General features: G+C 42.1%; 1 protein-coding gene across 1 annotated transcript in view; it reads left to right on the top strand.

The window, feature by feature from the left end:
- The first annotated feature begins 386 nt into the window (after window positions 1-386).
- The window catches only part of b3gat2 (beta-1,3-glucuronyltransferase 2 (glucuronosyltransferase S)), an 81,974-nt gene continuing 63,644 nt past the window's right edge, over window positions 387-18,716 (top strand). The window contains exon 1 of the mRNA XM_072391487.1: window positions 387-1,390. Within this exon, the coding sequence (XP_072247588.1) occupies window positions 857-1,390 (534 nt within the window). The 5' untranslated portion in view covers window positions 387-856. The remainder of the gene's footprint in view (window positions 1,391-18,716) is intronic.

Here is an 18,716-nt window from a genome sequence, read left to right as displayed (position 1 = left end):
TCCCTCAAGGTCTCCTGGATTTATTCATATGAAGCAGGTCTTCACATCAAGTCCTGCTATTTTTGTTTCATAATTTATTCTTGACAAACCACTACGAGCAACACGGGCTCTTCTCTGTCTTCCTCTCTCACAGGGTGTCTCTGTGTCTCTCTATCAGCTGGGTTAATTCTCAGCGGACATTGATGCGCACAACATGCCCCCTCCCTCTTCTCTCTCTCGCTCACACACATCTCTCTCTGTACGTCTCTCCCTCCCCAGTTTCTCTCTCCAGTCCACCCCCCCCCCCCCCCCCCCCCCCCCCCCCCCCCCACACACACACACACACACCCCACCCCACCCACCCCCACCCGTGCTCTGCACCTGCTCCTCCCCTCCTGCCTTATTATCCTCAGACTCCGTGCAACTCTCCGTCCTCGCCAAGTGATGCTCCTCGGTGGCGCACATCAGTGGTGTATCGCTGCGGGGAGGACCGCCTCGGCTTGTTTTTCTCCTCCAGAAAATACGCACCGAGGGGCGACTGAACATGGGAATTTAACGGGGCTTATCAGAGAGTGAGCTTGAGGAGTTAAGGACGACAAGGTGCTGTAGAAGTCCCATCCGAGAAAGGACGGAGAGGAGGAGGGACGACTCCAGAGAAGTGGTCCCGCCGGGACGGGGGACGTAGTGGATTATTTATGTGCTTTACATAGTTTGAAATTGACTTAACACGCTGTTGTTTTGTTGTTGTTTATTATAGAAAATAAGATCGCAGGATTTATAGGAAATGGTGTTTGGAGTTGCGGTAGGTCGTGCGGTATCTTTCTGTTTGTGATGGAGTGAGTGAAAGAAGAGGACGCACGCTAACTTCAGATTCGCCATGAAATCAGTGTTTTTCAGTCGTTTCTTCATCCTCTTGCCCTGGGTCCTTATTGTCATCATCATGATCGACATCGACAGTAAAAGGGCGATCCGGGCTCCAGCAGCCGGTCGAACCGGGAGGGCGCAGCGGGCCGCCCGAACCGGTTTACCAGGGACAGGTGGCGCCCAGAACCAGTCAGCCCTCCCAATAATCTACGCCATCACTCCGACGTACACCCGCCCGGTGCAGAAAGCCGAGTTGACCCGGCTTGCCCATGCCTTCCGCCAGGTGCCCCGGTTCCACTGGATCGTAGTGGAAGACTCCACAGTGCGCACCGAGCTGGTGGCGCGCTTTCTGGCCAAGTGCGGGGTGCCATATACGCACCTGCATGTGTTCACTCCCCGCAGGTTCAAGCGCGTCGGGATGCCACGCGCCACCGAACAGAGGAATGTGGCTCTCGCGTGGCTCCGGCAGCACCGGAGCAAGCGGGACTCCGGGGTGGTTTTCTTCGCGGATGACGACAACACGTACAGCCTGGAGCTGTTTGAAGAGGTAACATGTTACTGTATGTACTCGATCATTTTTGGCCCTGCTCTTAACAGGAGCGTCTTGGGGCTGAAGAGAGTTTATTATAGATTATTCCTGTTATGGTGGGTGTCACAGTTTACTTTTTATATTAAAGGTATGAGAATATTTTAGGATTAGAAAACTTTTGAGTAAAACATCCACCCAGTTTATGAAAAATGTTTAAAACATAAGTACATGGGTTTAATTCAACAAATGCTGTTTGGTTTTTTAGTCCAAAAGAATTGCACGTTATCTTAAATATATTTACACGTTTTTATATGTAAATATGTATTTGAAATGAATGTAGATAAAATCCACTTGGATTTCAGACCTTTCAATATGTGAAATATATGTACATATGTATGTTTTTACCTTTTTTTTTTAGATTCGCTGTATTTTTGTAGTATTCTGCTCCTTTGTAATTGGACATGCTCCAAGTAAGGGTTAAAGAATGAATTTTTATGTTGATGGAATTTCACTGGAGCCCTGCATAAACATTCTGGGGAAGCTCCAGGCATCACCCATGGGAAACCATACTTGTTGTTAACGCAGTGTGTTCGGGGATATATATGAGTGTGTGAAGAAGCAGGGGGGTATACTGACAGAAAAAGAGAAGAGGTGGATTATGACTGTTACTGGGGGTGTTCAGGAGCACCACGGCTGGCTAATATTTGTCACATTAACAGCATAACTGTCTGTATTTCTGCTGATCCACTTCATTAATTTATTTGCATTGCTCATTGCATGAGTCTTTACTAATGTGAGGTTGACTAGGGCTGGTAGAATGAAATTATAGTTATTTCCTTTTCATAGAATGTTACTATGGCAATTTTGTCTCGCACAATTCTTAGCAGATTATAAAGTACCAAGGCTGCTTGTAGACTAAAAGATTAAAACTCTTGTGATGCATCAAACCATATTGACTGGCTGCAGACTGCAAATGAGGCTGGATGATGTTCCCTGTATATTGGCAAATTGATACCTTCATTTAAATCAACGCTACAGTTGAGAGTGTCCATGTGTTTTGTGTGTGTGGATGTATGTGTTTATTGTCAAATATTTTTTGAAAGCTTGTTGTTGTGCCTTTAGAACACAGTGTTCTGGATTTGTAGGTAATGACAAGGGTTCCAGTCACTGCGTCAAATGCAACACAACAATCCTTGTGCTCACTGATGAACAAACAATCTGAAAGAACACGTCTGATTGCTGATTGCTCCTCTCTCTGATTACTACATTTCAATAACAGCTGGCCCCAAATTGGAAGTTTGCTTTAGTAATTGTTATGTACTGTATTAACTGAGGACTCTCACTATAAATGCTATGTTAGTTAATACATCTTTGTTGGCATTTGCTGAACTGAAAAGCAAAGGTATATATAGATTAGGTTGGTTTGATTATTTAAACTCTGCAGCTACAAGTAAACATGCAGTCTGAGATCAAAGTGCTCTGTTGGGAAATATAGCATTAGATTCTTAGATTTGTTTATTTCATTGTATCTGAGTCATCTGGATTTTTATTCAGGAGTTGAAAAACAGCAAAACTGCCAATTTCCTGTGATGGAAAAAAAACCTTGACTGAATGATTTGTTTTCATGCATCCATGAAAAATTTCTGATGCTTCAGTCTGTCTTGAGAATTTGGATCACAGTGGAGATACTGTTCCCATCTAAAGAATTATGTCCACATAGTCCCCATGAAGAAGTTTGGCTATTCATTTTATAGTTGTTTCAGAAAAATTTAAAGTTTTGCTATTATTTCATCTTAGTTCAACTAGACTAAAATAGATATACACTGATTAAACTATATAATGTTTAAATATTCACATTAATATTAAGCTCACTGTGTGGAACACTTTCTTGTATGTTACTAATGCATACAATGCATCCGGAAAATATTCTCAGTATGCTCCACTTTTTCCACAATATGTTACAGCTTTATTTTAATTTATTAAAATTTATCAAAAACAAAAAAACAAGAAATAAAACAACCTAGAAAGAGGTGTTAGAGTCATTCCTACAGTCTTCAAAACTGTGAAACTTATAATATTACCTTCCTGATATTCCTGCTGCATCCTATTGTGGCCAGGGCACAAGTCTACTGACACACTATCATAGTACCAACATGAAGCCACAATGAGAAAGCAATATGAGTGTTGTCAGCTTTCAAAATTACATGCAAGTAACAGCTTTCAGTTCAGTTCAATTCATCCATCCATTTTCCATTCCGCTTAATCCAACTCAGGTTCGCTGGAGCCTATCTCAGTTGTCATTGGGATACACCATGGACAGGTCATCTGTCCATCCACACAGAGACACACAACCATCCATGCTCACTCCTAGGGTCAATTTAGAGTGACCAATTAATCTAACATCCATGTTTTTGGGTGGTGGAAGGCCGAAGTACCCAGAGAGAACCTAGACATACATGGGGAGAACATGCAAACTCCACATAGGCCCCAGGTGGGATTTGAACCAGGAACCCTCTTGCTGTGTGGTGACGGTTCTAACCACCACACCATAATACAATTCTCAATTCAATTCAGTTCAATTCAATTCAATTGTTGAATTCAATTGTCAATTATTTATATAGCACCAAATCATTACAAATCACCTCAAAGCACTTCAAAGATAATTCAAGCCAATTACAATCCAACCCATTGTATTACAATCATAAGCGAATCAATTCCGATTAAATACTTTTCAAATTATACCGATTCATACAAAGCCAAGAAACCAAAAAGTTGTCTATGAAACTAATAGATTGCACCATAACTTCTCTTCGATCCAATGAGCATGCACAAGGCAACGGTGGAAAGAAAAACGCCCTTTTAACAGGAAGAAACTTCTGGCAGAATCAGACTTCGGAAGGGTGGCCATCTGCCTTGACCAACTGAGGGTTGAGAGGACAGGAAAGACAGGCCAACAAGCACCATAACACCAGGCCAGGGATACCTGCTGAGAAAGAGAAACACAAGTTAGTGACAGCATTAATGTTGCATGCACATGGAGAGTAAAGAGAGCAGAGTGAGGAGAGGTGCATCATGGGAGATCCCCCAGCAGTCTCGGCCTATAGCAGTATAACGATGGGATGTTTCAGGATCACCTGTCCCTAACTTTAAGCTTTATCATATAGGAAAGTTTTAAGCCTAATCTTAAAGGTAGAGAGGGTGTCTACTTGCTGAACTCAAACCGGCAGCTGGTTCCACAGAGAGGGGTCTGATAACTGCAGGTTCTGCCTCCCAGTCTACTTTTGGAAACTCTGGGAACCACAAGTAAACATGCAGTCTGAGATCAAAGTGCTCTGTTGGGAAAATATTGCATTAGGATATCTTTAAGGTATGATGGAGCTTGGTCATTAAGAGCTTTAAATGTGTATATATTTTCTCAAACCATGAAACACAACTGAATGGGTGGAAACAACCCCATAACATTCATTCCACCTTTAGTCTGTCTGACAGACTCACATAGTTTTGTGTTTGTACTGTAAAGTCCTGCTTTAATCTTCCTCTCAGTGTCATTTATTGACTCTAACCCTGCAGTTAAAGCTAGTTTAGTACTGGAGTCATTGTAACTGCAGGACCTGCAGTTTATTTGTTGCTTACCGATTCTTGCTAGCAGCAAAGTTAAAACCGTACATTCCTACAAGAATTACGCTGGGTCCCCTCGAACTTGTGGGTTCCCACTCACAAGACAGCACTCTACCTTACACAACCAAGTCTGCTACCAGTCAACTACTTTGACGAATGAAAGACTATGATTATCTGTCCACTTCATCCTGCTAGCCCTAATCTATCAATATATCCAATCAATCAAAATGCAGGAGAATTAATTATTCTCCTTTAGTTGAAAAAATCTTTGAATTGCTGAATTTCCCTCCTTTCCTTCCCTGAAAACAACACTTTGTCATTATCCTGAGCTCACAGAAGGCTCATGCTTAGCCTACTGTGACACACAGTGTTAGTGTTAAATTTGGTTTCAGTGGCTCAGTGTAAAGAGCATCTGTTTGATTTGTTGTTAGCACACTGTCTTCTCACTGTCCTCCTTCCCATTTCATTACCCTGCTCCTCTGTGCAGGTAATGGCCTGTCATAGAGAGATAATAGGCTGTCACATGGCGGTAATAACCTGCAGAAATTGTCTGCGGGCTTTAGACTGATGAGAGTAACTTACAGTGGGTGGTAACTTTACATTAGAAACTCTTACATCATTTCAGGAAGAAAAGTGATTGAGATAACATTTAAGCTGCTTAAATATTATTTTACCCTGACCCTTAGAAATAATATTTTGTGAAGTAATTCAGTGTATGCTTCTACTGGCTTTAACAGCCAGTGTGTGTGTGTCTCATCAAGGTAAAATGTGCTTCTGGTGACTAGTACCTATAGCAACTTTTACAAATGCAACCATGAGTGCTTTGTTAAATGTTTGGAGGTCTCCCAAACTATTGTGTCACAATTGTACAAGGTACTGTACTACAGGGCTGTAGTTGGCATGAAAATGAATGTTGACCCATGACAACTGGGTAAAAGGTGCCAGGATTATGGAGATTAAAGGACCTCCATGTGGTGTATGAAGTAATGATGTAAAGCGGTCACATTTCAATTGTAGATTAATTTAATTGAGTAATCTGTTGAAATTCTACCAAAATAAAAGGTTTCACAATACAATGAAGACATATTAAAGTGGACACAATATGCTTTGTGCAATTGTGTGATTACCAGCTGAATAGGCCCTGTAGGTACTGTAAATTGTAGTTATTGCAAGGAGTGATCAGCTCCTCTTCTCTTTGTGTAGATGTCACCTGATCTCAGTTGCAGCTGTAAAGTGCATACTAGAAGAAGTAATTTGCTTACTTTTAAGTGTCTTGCTCAGCCCAGAATCCAAATGCGTCACGGTTATGCAAAATGTTGTATACCATGTTCACTGAGGTGGAAATAACGTTGTGCTTCACACAAAATGATGGTACTGTTTCACTAACACCCCTGTCCTCATTACACTTTGCCTAAAACTAAAGGCATCGCTTTGGTTAAGAGCTGTGATTCTGGAGAGGTTACAGTACTTCACAACTTCAGGGCACTGTCAAGCTAGTCTGTCACACATTCCCAGAATTAATTGCACTGGTGTTTTAATGTGTGCTTGGCTTGCAGCTATAGAGACTTCTTTTTTTCCCCGATAGGTATAGCGCTTGCTATACAATGCTGTGAAGTATTACCAACAACTGCAGAAATGGAATGAGGAATGAAAACCTAACTCCAACATGTAGCACTGGCATTTATGGGTTCCATTTTTTAAATGGCATTAAAGAGGGCCTGTGTTCTTACTTTGTGTAAGTGTTGCTCATATAGTTTTGAGCTTGTGAGTGAGCAGTGTGTGTTTGTGTGTCTTCATGACAAAATATGCTTCTGGTGATATCTACATCTACAAAAGTGTGTATTTGTCATTTCCGCATATTAGCCAGGTCTCACTTTGGCATGGTTTATTATGCGCACAACACATTCCAACCGAATCGCCTTCCAGCAGTCAATAGAGTGGCAGAAAATGCAAGGCTGCTCATTTAATGCCAACCATGCAATTACACTTTGATTAGCCCATAACACACTTTTTTCTTTTAAGGTGATTTTGGAGTTTTGGCCTTAGGAGTAAGAGTTTTACTTTAGCTGGCGAGCAAATGAAAAGTGGTATAATTCTTTACTCATTTCTTTTGTTACTGTTTTTAGTTTTATATGATTTAATTTGTTTTGTGATTTAGTTAATTGTTATTTTGGTTTCAATTTTTAATTATTGAGAGTTAATCAATAACTGAATTGCTTGCCACTTCCCAATGCTGTCTTTCTTGGGTCAGTTTCTTGGCACACAGACACATTTAGAGTCAGCTATATGAAAAGTAATCAGGGAAATTAAGCTGTTCCATTTTTTTCTTCTTTTTTTTCACTCTCAATTCCTGAGAAGCACACGACTCTGGAAACTGAGGGTTCTTCAGCTGACAGCAGTCTGTTAGCCAGGCTAAACATAGGCAGGCAAATTTTTAGTCAGACCTTCTTTAAATAATTGTATTCCCTCGACCCTGAGAACTGTGCAACTATTTTACAGAGCAGATACTGTGGTGAATGCTCTTATTCAAAAGTGTGACTTTGAAACACCTTTCTGTGATGGTACCTTTCTGGGTTTAGTGTTCATTTACTAGTTTTTATATTGAGTGATGTTTTTTCAAATTGTGTGTTAGAGACGGAAATAATTAACATCCAGCATCCAAGGCTATGACTCAGACTCTAAGAATGGTTGCTTTATTTCTCCAATAATTTCTATTCAAAATTAATTGGAATTTCTGTGTATTTTCCTTCTTTTGTATGCCATCAACTGACAAGTCAATTAGTCAGTCAAACTTTGTTTTACCATTAAAAGATCCAAATACACACATGCATCTGGTACATTAAACATGCACAGTATTTGATCATGTATCCAAGCAGCAGACTTAAGACCTTCAGAGAGCAGCAGACTAGAGGAGGCAGGCATAGAAATGGGTGAAATAAAGGAATCAGAGCAAAATGTGAAATTTAGTTTCCTCAAACCCATATCAGCAATTATAATAATTACACAGAATAGTGGGAGAAGCGATGGGTGGTGGGGCTTGTAATATTAGGGAAGCGAAGCTGAAAATAGATACACCTCACTAAGATAAATTGTCTGTGGTCTGGAGGATAAAGATGGGGAAGAGAAGAGAGGTTATAGAAAGGCTGAGAGCTTTTAAGGGCCTATGTAAATGCAAAAAAGGTGTTATGCACCAGCTCTCTTCTTATTTCTTCTGCCTGATTTTCTGCCAGTTTGATGAAACACCCTGCCTGTGCTCTCTATTCTGTCACTGAATCTTTTTGTTTTCCTTTATTCACTGTTTTTGTAAAAAGAAAAAGACAAAAAAAGTTATGCTACATTGATCCTGAAAAGAAGCCTTTATATTCCTAAAAGGTGTTTTATATAAACAAAACTGACATATTCTGACTTGACTTGCTTTAAGACTGCAAATGCCATGCAAACGGTTGTGTTTATGTCTATGTTTATGCATTTAGCAGACGCTTTTATCCAAAGCGACTTACAAATGAGGATATAACATTACTAACATCAAAGCTAACAATAAGGGCCGCATTTCCCAGATTCGCTAAGAGCTTCTTAGCGGTCAAGGTACGTAGAAAGAAACCCCTAGTCAGACTCTGTCAGAGGTGACAGGGGTGAGAGTGTAGAGATAGAGTGCAGACATAGAGGAAAGTAGAGAAAGAGAAAGTACAGAGGGGGTAGGGAAGTGCGGTTGCATCCCACCAGTCTGACATTGGCCTCAAATTGTCGGAATGGAGACATTTCATTTTCTATCAAACATCTGGTCGTTTTTTTTTTTTAAACATCCCGCCTTTCCAACAATATCTTTAATAGCCTATTAAAGCCTTTTTTTTTCCGACGAACTCCACAACCTCGCAAACCAACTTTGATAATCTATTATCAAAATCCCCTGAAATTTCAAATATCTAAATACAGGTATTAATGTAAATCGGGTCTGAAACATGTTAGATTAAGCAGAAATACAGTGTCAGTGACCTGTCACAGCAGCCAGCTGGAGCGGAGTTCTACACAGTGTTCATGCGTCTTTTGCACGCTGGCATCATATGCAACATTAATAATTGCAATTACAGACATCAATGACAGCTCACCTGTGTCGGACTTCCCGATGCTGCAAATAAAACCAATTTCATATATTAGGCTACCCAAAACATATTTTTTATTATTAGTTTTAAATAAATAAGTGAACAGTGTTTTTTTGTGTAATAAACAATTTGAATATAATTAATTTGCTTTTGGAGTGCTTTTTGAAAATTAGGACTCATGACATTGTCGGTATCCGACACATCTACATCTGTTACAAGCACACACCAGATTTATAGTGAAATAATAACAACACAGCCCTTATGGAATGATCCTGACTGCCATCATCTTTTATTTTTATTTTTAAAATCCGAAATAAGCCCACATCCACCTGATCTTCCCCTCTGATTGTAGATTTGACCCTTAAATTATCACTCAGTATCAATTTAATATCATTCAAACATCACAAGCTTTGAAGAGTAACAGGCAAAGAGAGAGGGGAAGAGGCTTTAATTACACTTTTAAAGACTGTATCACATCTGTACATGGGTCTTAAAACATGTAAAATGCATGAACAGAAAGAAAAGACTCACTTGTTGAGTAACGCTCATTTTCATTATATGAAAAGCCTTGTCGGAATGGCGGCATGTTGGAAAGGCAGGATGTTGGAATGGGCGGTTGCCACCCCGGAAGTGCAGGGTAAGTGCTAGGATAGGAGATGCTCTCTGAAGAGCTGGGTTTTCAAGAGTTTCTTGAGACAAGGACGCCTCCGTTCTTGTTGCACTTGGTAGGTCATTCCACCATCATGGAACGACTCACGAAAATAGTCTAGATTGTCTTAAACGTGGTGTAGGCATTGCTAGACGACAACCCTTTGACGACTGGAGTGACCGAGTTGTAACGTGAGCCTTCAAGTAGATGGGAGTCGTTCCATTAAAGGGGAACTCCGGTATTTTTAAGCCTAGACATTCTAGGTTTGAAATTCAAGGTTTCTGGCATGAAATACGTTTATCTACTCCTTCGGAAGCTATTTAGATAACTCACGATCCACGGATTGAATGAGGCAAAAACGATGCATTGCCATTGTTAAGAAAATATCTAAACCTCACCATGTACATCAGTTCTATCACTAACCATGTACTTTTAACTCCTAACCTTAACCATTACTGGCTAGTCTTTACTTATTTGTTGTGTGTGTTAACTCCATTAGATATAGACTATGTCCCCTATAAATAAGTGTTTGGAAATGCATTGTTCCTTTAATGGATAAACTTCACTTCTGCTGCAGGAGAGATAAACCTTTTGACTGTGACAAACCAACACTTAAAGTACAACAAGAGCTGTAAGGCAAGAGGTTGGTCTCCCTGGTAGTATTTGTTTATGAAATACTTTGTCAAAAGATGTACAGCAATTCTGGGTAAATGTGAGTGAGAATGAGAATTTTTCACTTAAATCTTTTTAAAAAAACGCAGTGATCAGTTTGACTGTAAAGCTGGAATTCTTTGCCTGTGTGCTGCTTCATTTAGCAAATAGGCACACTGTGTGAGCAAAATCCATCACCAAAGATCAAATATTTAAATATACTCAAGGAAATAGCAGAAGGCAGGATTTTTCATATCCATTGGAGAGTGTGACGACTCTGAAAGGAATTAATGGACTTATAGTAGACTCTCATACATATGCGTGTGCATAGCACCTAATCGTCAGCATCATTACTTATGCAACAGAAGCTGTAGCACAGTCAAGAACTGAGAAAGGAAAATGTAACTATTCTACAGTAGAGAAATAAAAGGACACCTTTGCTCAAACTCATTTTGACAGGTGACCTCTGACCTCTTATCGATCAATCAAATTAATATGACAGGTGACCTTTGTTTGACATCCGTTTGCTGACATCTGGGGATATGACTTTTGACCTCTTATCGATCGATCAAGCTATTTTGACGTGTGACCTTCGTTTGACATAGATTAGCCATCTGTTGAAGCGATCTAAGGAAGGAAGGGGGTGTTTATGGCTAGGGTTAAGAATGATTACAGCTAAAGTAAGGAGGTTGTGAGAAATATATTAGTTGAATGTTTAAATAAGAGAAAGGGTTAGGGTTAATAGAAAAGGTTAAGTTGTAGAAGCGGTCAGCATTTTAACAGCTTCAAAGACCGGTCCCTGTAAGGTAAAGATGGGAAAATAATTAGATGTGTGGGGTGGGGTATTGTTCGACCCCAGGTTTGAGGGCCAATGGGTGGACAGGGGAGGGGTTTCGAGTAAAGGATAAAAACCCTGAGACAGTCAGTGTGTAGAGAACGACTTTGGGGTGAAAGATAGCTGATTCAAGATGCCGAGGACAAGAAGCAGAGTGAGTGTAGAGGATAAATCTACGCAGGCCCCGGAGAGGACGTGTGCTCTGCGGTCTCTCATTTGTGAGACTCCGGTAACGATAATTGAAGATCAGCCCTTGGTACCAAATGCTCCCAAGAAAAGGATGGTGTTTCTGTGCAGAAAGCAGCAACCGCCGCCCGTGTCTCTACGGGAAGAATGGTCACTGGAGCCTTATGGACTGCGGGGAAGATGGGGCTATGTGTTCATGTATGAAACAGGTGACCTCTGTCTGTATCAGCTTGACGAGGGTGGTGAGAAGCCGGGACCTCTGACCACTGTGGGTATGCTAACTTCCAACGACTGGGGTGTGTTGAAACTAGCGATACCGCGTCATAGAGAAGGAGGCAAGGGCTCGGCTGAGGAGGTGTTAACAGTGAAAGAAGAACCCGAAGAAATCCCGGCAACGTCTGCAGCCAAACGGCCGAGACTGGAGAGTCCGAGACTGAGGAATCCTCTGGATGATGCTGAGCTGGCCAAAACAAGGATGGTTTTCACTGCTGTGTGGCAATCGAAAACAGGCGTTACAGGCCGTTGGTTCTTCCGTGCAAGCCACCGGAAATCTAATGAGAATGAAGACGAGGATCTTTTTGTTCTTGAGTGCTATAACTCTGACTGTGGTGTGTTTAGGACGCTGTTAGCAATACCTCATGCAGCCTGGGTGGAGAAGATGAATGATATAGCGGATCGAGTTTACACGCTGTTCCGCAGTTGCCAGAACTGGGGTGAGATTCTAGCAGTCAAGAAAACCCTGGCTGTGTAGACCTCCCTCCGCTGAGAACCCTCCTCCTCAACCTCAATAACCACACCCCCTTCAGGTTTATAAGGACACACTCCAGCACAGGTCATACACCGATCAACACGAGGAACAGGATGAGAACTAGCATCCAGAAGACATTGTGCGAGGAGATCGCTGACCGCGATCTGGAGAATGCTTCTCCGTCGCTATTGATGCATACAGGGAGTCCTTCGGCAACATCCACATCACCGCAGTTTGGATCACCAGACAGCGACAGATACTACCTGGAGCCGTATCACCCTCCTTCACCAGCGACTTCGTCTGAGTCTTTCTTCTCCTCCAACTCCTCCTCTTCTCTCGAGATCGAGTTCTCAAATTCGGCGCCTGATGACCGCTGCTTAACGCTCTACCCGATAGGATCCACCGTGGCCGTAACAACGGAGGAAGCTAAATCTAACGAAATGGAGGACTCTCAGCTTCCACCAGGCCAGGGGTCCCCTGCACACACTCAGGATGCCGGAGGAGAGGGTGAGGACGAGTTTGATGGATGGGTCCCCTCAGGTTTCATCAAAGTTGTGAAAACTGCAGTGATACACCTCTTGAACGAGACCATCAAAAAATTTATGATTGAATCATGCTACGGGTGTAGTGTCGATCACCCTAGTTTACGCCAACATCAGTGCAAGGATGTCCTCGAGGACGACTTTTTTCATGACCATTACTACACTCTGCGGAGACTTTATAATCAACGATTCGTTGCTTCCATTCAACATCTTCTAACTGCGCGTAACATTTGTGAAGATGATGCCAGAGTCAGGGCTGTGGCAGAAGCTTACTTGTACGAACTAACTCTGGTGAAACAAATCAACACTTCTATACACGATATGTACGAGCAGTTGATTGGGGAAGATGTAAAGAAATTGCAGCAGCTTCAAACCATGACAAAGTTCTGGGAGGGTTAAAAGAGGGGTGTTACATTCCTTCTTTCCATCAGCCGGATGTGTTTAGACTAATATTGTATTCGTGTGATGTTTTTATAACATTTAACTTTTCTTAAATCCTATATTACTAGCATTCCTGCTTTTTGTGATCATTTGTATGTGTGTGTGTGTGTATTATTACACATTAGAGAAAAAATAAAAGGTTGAAATATACTTGCGTTTTGTGTTTTCTGTCATTACAAGCCAGAGTTTGTATAAGGTGAGATGGCTGAAACGAGGTTAATGAAAGAGGTTTTCTACGATCCTATCCACCCTGGTAGTTTTGGGGGAGTAGAGAGGTTGCGTAAAGCTGTACAGGACGAAACGGGTAAGAAAGTCGCGTGCGAAAAAGTGCAAGACTTCTTATCAGAGCAAGATGCATATACTCTACATAAATCTGCAAGAATACATTTTCCGAGAAACAGAGTTTTTGTCACCAGCCCCTTAAAACAATTCCAAGCAGATCTCTGCGACATGCAGGCCTTGGCTGAGTACAATGACGGGTATAATTATCTATTAACCGTCATTGACGTGTTTTCAAAAAAGGCTTACGTTCGCACTATGAAGAGAAAAACAGCCGCAGAGGTCGTAAAGGCTTTTGAATCTGTTTTTAGAGAAAGCGAGACCCCTAAAAAACTTCAAACTGATGCGGGGAAAGAATTTTTTAACAAAAAATTTAAGGCATTATTAGAGAACCACAGAGTTGTGCATTTTGCTACTCCGAGCGAGGTAAAGGCATCTGTGATTGAGAGGTTTAACCGCACGTTAAAAACCAGGATGTGGAGATATTTTACTGCTAATAACACACGTCGATACGTCGACGTCCTGCAGGATCTCGTGGAAAGTTACAACCACAGTTACCACACGAGCATCAAAATGAAGCCTGTAGAGGTGACTCTAGAAAACACCTTTAAAGTTTTTCAGAACCTGTACGGCTCTGCACGCGATCGACGCTGCAAGGACTCAAGGATAAAGTTTAAAAAAGGAGATCTTGTAAGAATATCTAAACTGCGAGGCGTGTTTGACAAGAAATATGAACAAAGTTTTACAGATGAAGTGTTTACAGTGACCGAGCAGCTTGCACGATCTCCCTCTGTGTACAAACTCAAAGATTTTGATGGAGAAGCTATTGAAGGTTCATTTTACGCGGAGGAGATTCAAAAAGTTAAACTGAATAAAGACAAGATGTATCAAGTGGAGAAGATATTAAAACGACGCAACATCAGGGGTGTAAAACAGGTTTTTGTCCGTTGGAAAAACTGGCCTGAGAAATTCAACAGCTGGGTCAGAGCCAGTGACCTTCACGAGGTATAAAGGGGGCCATCGCTACTCCTAGCCCGCTACATTACACCATGAACCGAACGGTAGAGGATGAGGGGTTTTATATCACCCTGCCCTCCAACGCTAGTCTCAACGTCTTTAAGAATAATACCAGTTCCAGTTTCTGCGTGGATTTAGCCCAGCATATCGATTTGGAAGGTTCGTGGCAGGTTGCCTTGACGGAGATTTCTTATCCGTACACATGGCATAACGCCCCCAAGGACCAGGCTTTTTTTGAATGGAGGAAAGCGGGGCTGGAAAATTTCTACCGCCACAATATAGGATGGGGACATTTCAAGGATTTGAATCAGCTCAAAGCCGAGATTGAGGGTCACCTTAGAAAAATAGGTTCTGATATTTATTTAGTCGTGAACACGGTGGAAAATAGACTCGTGTATCAGGCAGGTGGCCAGTACCACCTGCGTTTTTATCCACCACTGAGCTACATGCTAGGTGTGGAGCCTGGCAAATGGATCGTTTTTGATAAAAGGAGTGCCCCTTACCCGATGGATTTAAAAGCAGGTTTCTACCAGCTTTACTGTTACAGCGATGTGGTTGCTCCTCAGATAGTCGGCGATGCTTATGCCCCACTCTTGCGAACAGCTAGAGTAGAGGGTAAGTTTGGCGATATAATTATGCATACTTTTAACCCGGTCAACTATCTACCTGTAGCAAAGAGGCATATTGAAAACATCCACATAGAGATTAAAACGGATCAAAACACTCCGGTAAATTTTACTTATGGGAAAACCGTTGTGAGACTACACTTCCGACCCGTGATATCACAACGCGTAATGAAATGATGGTCATTCACTCTAATATCACAGAGAGAGTAAGAGGTAATATATATATATAAAAACGGGTTGATCACAGACTCATTAGTCACTATCAAACAAACGTTCAGTCAGAGGTCACCTCAGTGTCTGTGTCAGGAGGAGGACAACAAAACAAAGCAACATGGTTCAGATAAACATGAGGGATGATCCTCACCGCTTCGTAAACTATTACCAGAACCAGGTCGGAGGTACCCTGCCTGGTTTTTATGGAGCACCTGTAATGTACGGTCGTGGAATAGGTTCTATATTTTCAAAATTATTTCGCTTCGTAGCCCCCCTTGTTAAAAAAGGTTTTGCTATAGCTAAGCCTCATCTGAAAACAGCAGCTACAAACATTGCCTCAGATGTCATAGGCAAAACCATGAGAAGGATCTCTGGTCCTGCAGAGACGGGAGGACAAGAAGGATCGGGTATCATGGTTCTGTCACGAAGACCAAGAAAGCGGCCGCCGGGTGAACGTGTGAGGAGGTCACAAATAGTGAGGCCGCTCAAAAGAAAGAAGTCAGTTGGAAGGATCAAGCCTAAAGGGAGGAAGTCTGCACGGAGCAGGGATATATTCCACTGAATCATAAATAGAGAGAGAAAGAGAGTGAAACATGGCTCTTTTGCATCACAAATCCCCTGAGTGCACCCTGGCAGAACTGGACTTATTTTCAGTCCCTATGACCCAGCTTTCTATCGAGGATAAGATCTACACGGAAATTATGCCTATTACTGAGAATGGTCCGATTGAGTTTTTTATACCGGGAGATGGTGAAAAGTATCTGGATCTCAACGATACCTTGTTACATCTATGCGTGAAGATCACCAATGCAGACGGCACAAACTTGGCGAACGACGCACCTGTGGGTCTCATCAATTATCCTCTCAATACACTATTCAGTCAATGCGATGTTACTCTGGGTGATAGATTAATTTCACAGTCTAGTGCCACCCACCCATATAGAGCTATGATCGAGACTCTGCTAAACTTTTCTGAAGACACATTAAAGAGTCAGTTCAGCGCTGGTCTTTATTGTAAAGACACAGCCGGCGCCATAGACTCTATAGTAACCAATAATGGGCCAAACAGAGGGCTAAACCAGAGGGCTCTCTGTACAGCTAATTCCAGAGAAGTACACCTATTGGGCCCCCTCCATGGGGATATCTTTTTCTGCGAAAGGCTCCTGCTGAACTCTGTGGATATGAGAGTTAAACTAACCAGAGCCAGTGAGGCCTTCTATCTCATGGGAACCAGAGACTCGACTTACCGATTAATGATATTAGGAGCCTCTCTTTTTATTAAAAAAGTTTCCGTCTCCCCCGCTGTTCGTTTAGGCCAAACATCGGCCTTAATGAGAGGAAACGCTCTCTACCCACTGTCACGAGTGAATGTAAAAACATACTCCATCCCTGAAAATTCGAGGATATGCAATCAGGAGAATCTCTTTTTGGGAGCGATGCCTAAATATATTGTTTTAGGTATGGTGCACCACGAGGCATTCAGGGGAAGAAGGGACTTGTCACCCTTCAACTTTAAACATATGGATATAGAGTATCTAGCTCTTTGTCAGGATGGTAAACAAGTTCCCGCCAAGGCGTTCCAGCCTCAGTTCAACCAAGGCATTTCAGTCCGGGAATTTTACAATTTGTTCACAGCGACAGGTCGTCATTTAAAAGATCTCCCTCTGAGTATCACACGTGAAGAATTTAACAACGGTTACTCGCTGTTTATCTTTAATCTCAATCCTGGTGAGGATAGCGACGCCTTGTCACCTGTTTCTAATGGGAATTTAAGACTGGAGGCGAGGTTTAGAGTTCCGCTACCTCACACCACAACCCTCATTGTCTACGCATGTTACGATTCCATTTTGGAGATCAACTCAAGAAGACAGGTGCTGGTGGACTATTATTAAAAGAGTAAGCATGAATAACCACCAACTGGAGAGCCTGTTGCACCATCTACTGGGTGACCTATTTTGTGGCGTGTGGGCTAGTGACCAACTCCCCTTGCAAACGTTTACAAAGCCGGCTTACTTCATTGTGAACACACATCCTTCTCACATGCCTGGGGAGCATTGGCTAGCTCTGACTCTGGAGGAGAACGGTCAAGCCACCTTTTTCGACTCTTACGGGCTACCGCCAGATTTTTCTCACTACCCCTCAGACATTGTGTCATTTCTGAAAGACCGATCCCTGAAGATAACGTACCATAATCGCCAACTTCAGAACACCTTGTCCACCGTGTGCGGTCAGCAGTGCGTTTATTACCTCTGCCACCGGGCGTGCGGAATGTCTCTGCAACAAGTATTATCCTCCTACAGTGACGATGTTCTTAAAAATGATGTGATGGTATCTAACTTTGTGAAAAAATATCAGAGATGCATCAGAAAGCACAGTGCTACCTCATTTCATCACGGAGCCTGTTCTTTACAGATGTTCAAAGAGTGCTATAAATTGTGAATGCATGAAAGTGATGACTCTGTAGACTCTGAAAATTGGAATCAATAAAATTTTTTTATTGAGAACAAATGACGGTATCATTTTATTAATTTCTTACAGAAATTTATGGTGAAAAGGTAACCCAGCGCGGAGGTTTTATCTTTTTATGCAGACTATGTTCATCTACAGCCTCGTCTCGCTCATTATGTCCAGATCTTAAAAAATGTGGGGAGAGGGTTATCTTCTTCTTCGGTTTTACAGATGGTATTTTCTCTATTCCGCTCGACTCGATATTGTTCACGGGCTTGCGGATTATTCACAGAGGATAAAGGTATGTTCAGTTCATTCAGAACATTGAGAAAACTTGTCCAGCCTGCTGGTTGCATGGTTTGGGCTTTTCTTTTAAAAGGGAGCAGAAGGTTTTTAAGTAAATCAACCAAATGTGATCCTCTCACAACCTGCCCCTGATAAACAAATTCTCCTCTGGTGGTCCAGCCATTTCTCTCAGATAATTTCCTCAAGATGTATTCACCATTTCTGCGATCGCGCTTTGGAAGGATTTTTAAAACCTCACTCGCCGTTGCATCCAATTCTAGCTGATCGGGCTCGTGAACACGATCCGTCTCATGGGAATCTGATTCAGGTATTGGATCATTAAGACTGTTTCGCTGAAGAGTCACAGTCATCCGCGGCTCCTCCATCTGACCTTGCTTGATTAGGGTGAGGTATCTTTGCAGCAGGGCGTCGTATTTCTTAATTTTTTCATAAGAGGTCATTCCTGACTCGTCGAGTATCGCTCTCATTTTACTATCCAAATCATCCTCCGCCGTCTGTCTGATAGAAGTCTCTGACTGACTCAAGTGTTTGAACTGATGAGGTGAGATGAGAAACATCTTTTGTGCCGTCCTGAGCGACATCTTATCTTCTAACGATTCCGGCCACTAGATCCCCAATTACGGGTGCAAGAGCCGTTAGGATGGGGAGAATAAACCCTCCTCCTTGACTTTTGAGAGCCAGCTGC

Source organism: Leuresthes tenuis, unplaced genomic scaffold (assembly GCF_036924035.1).
Source record: "Leuresthes tenuis unplaced genomic scaffold, fLeuTen1.0.hap1 SCAF_8, whole genome shotgun sequence".
Classification (NCBI taxonomy): Eukaryota; Metazoa; Chordata; class Actinopteri; order Atheriniformes; family Atherinopsidae; genus Leuresthes; species Leuresthes tenuis.
Note: the sequence above shows the minus strand (reverse complement) of the source record. Positions and strands in the feature narration are given on the sequence as shown.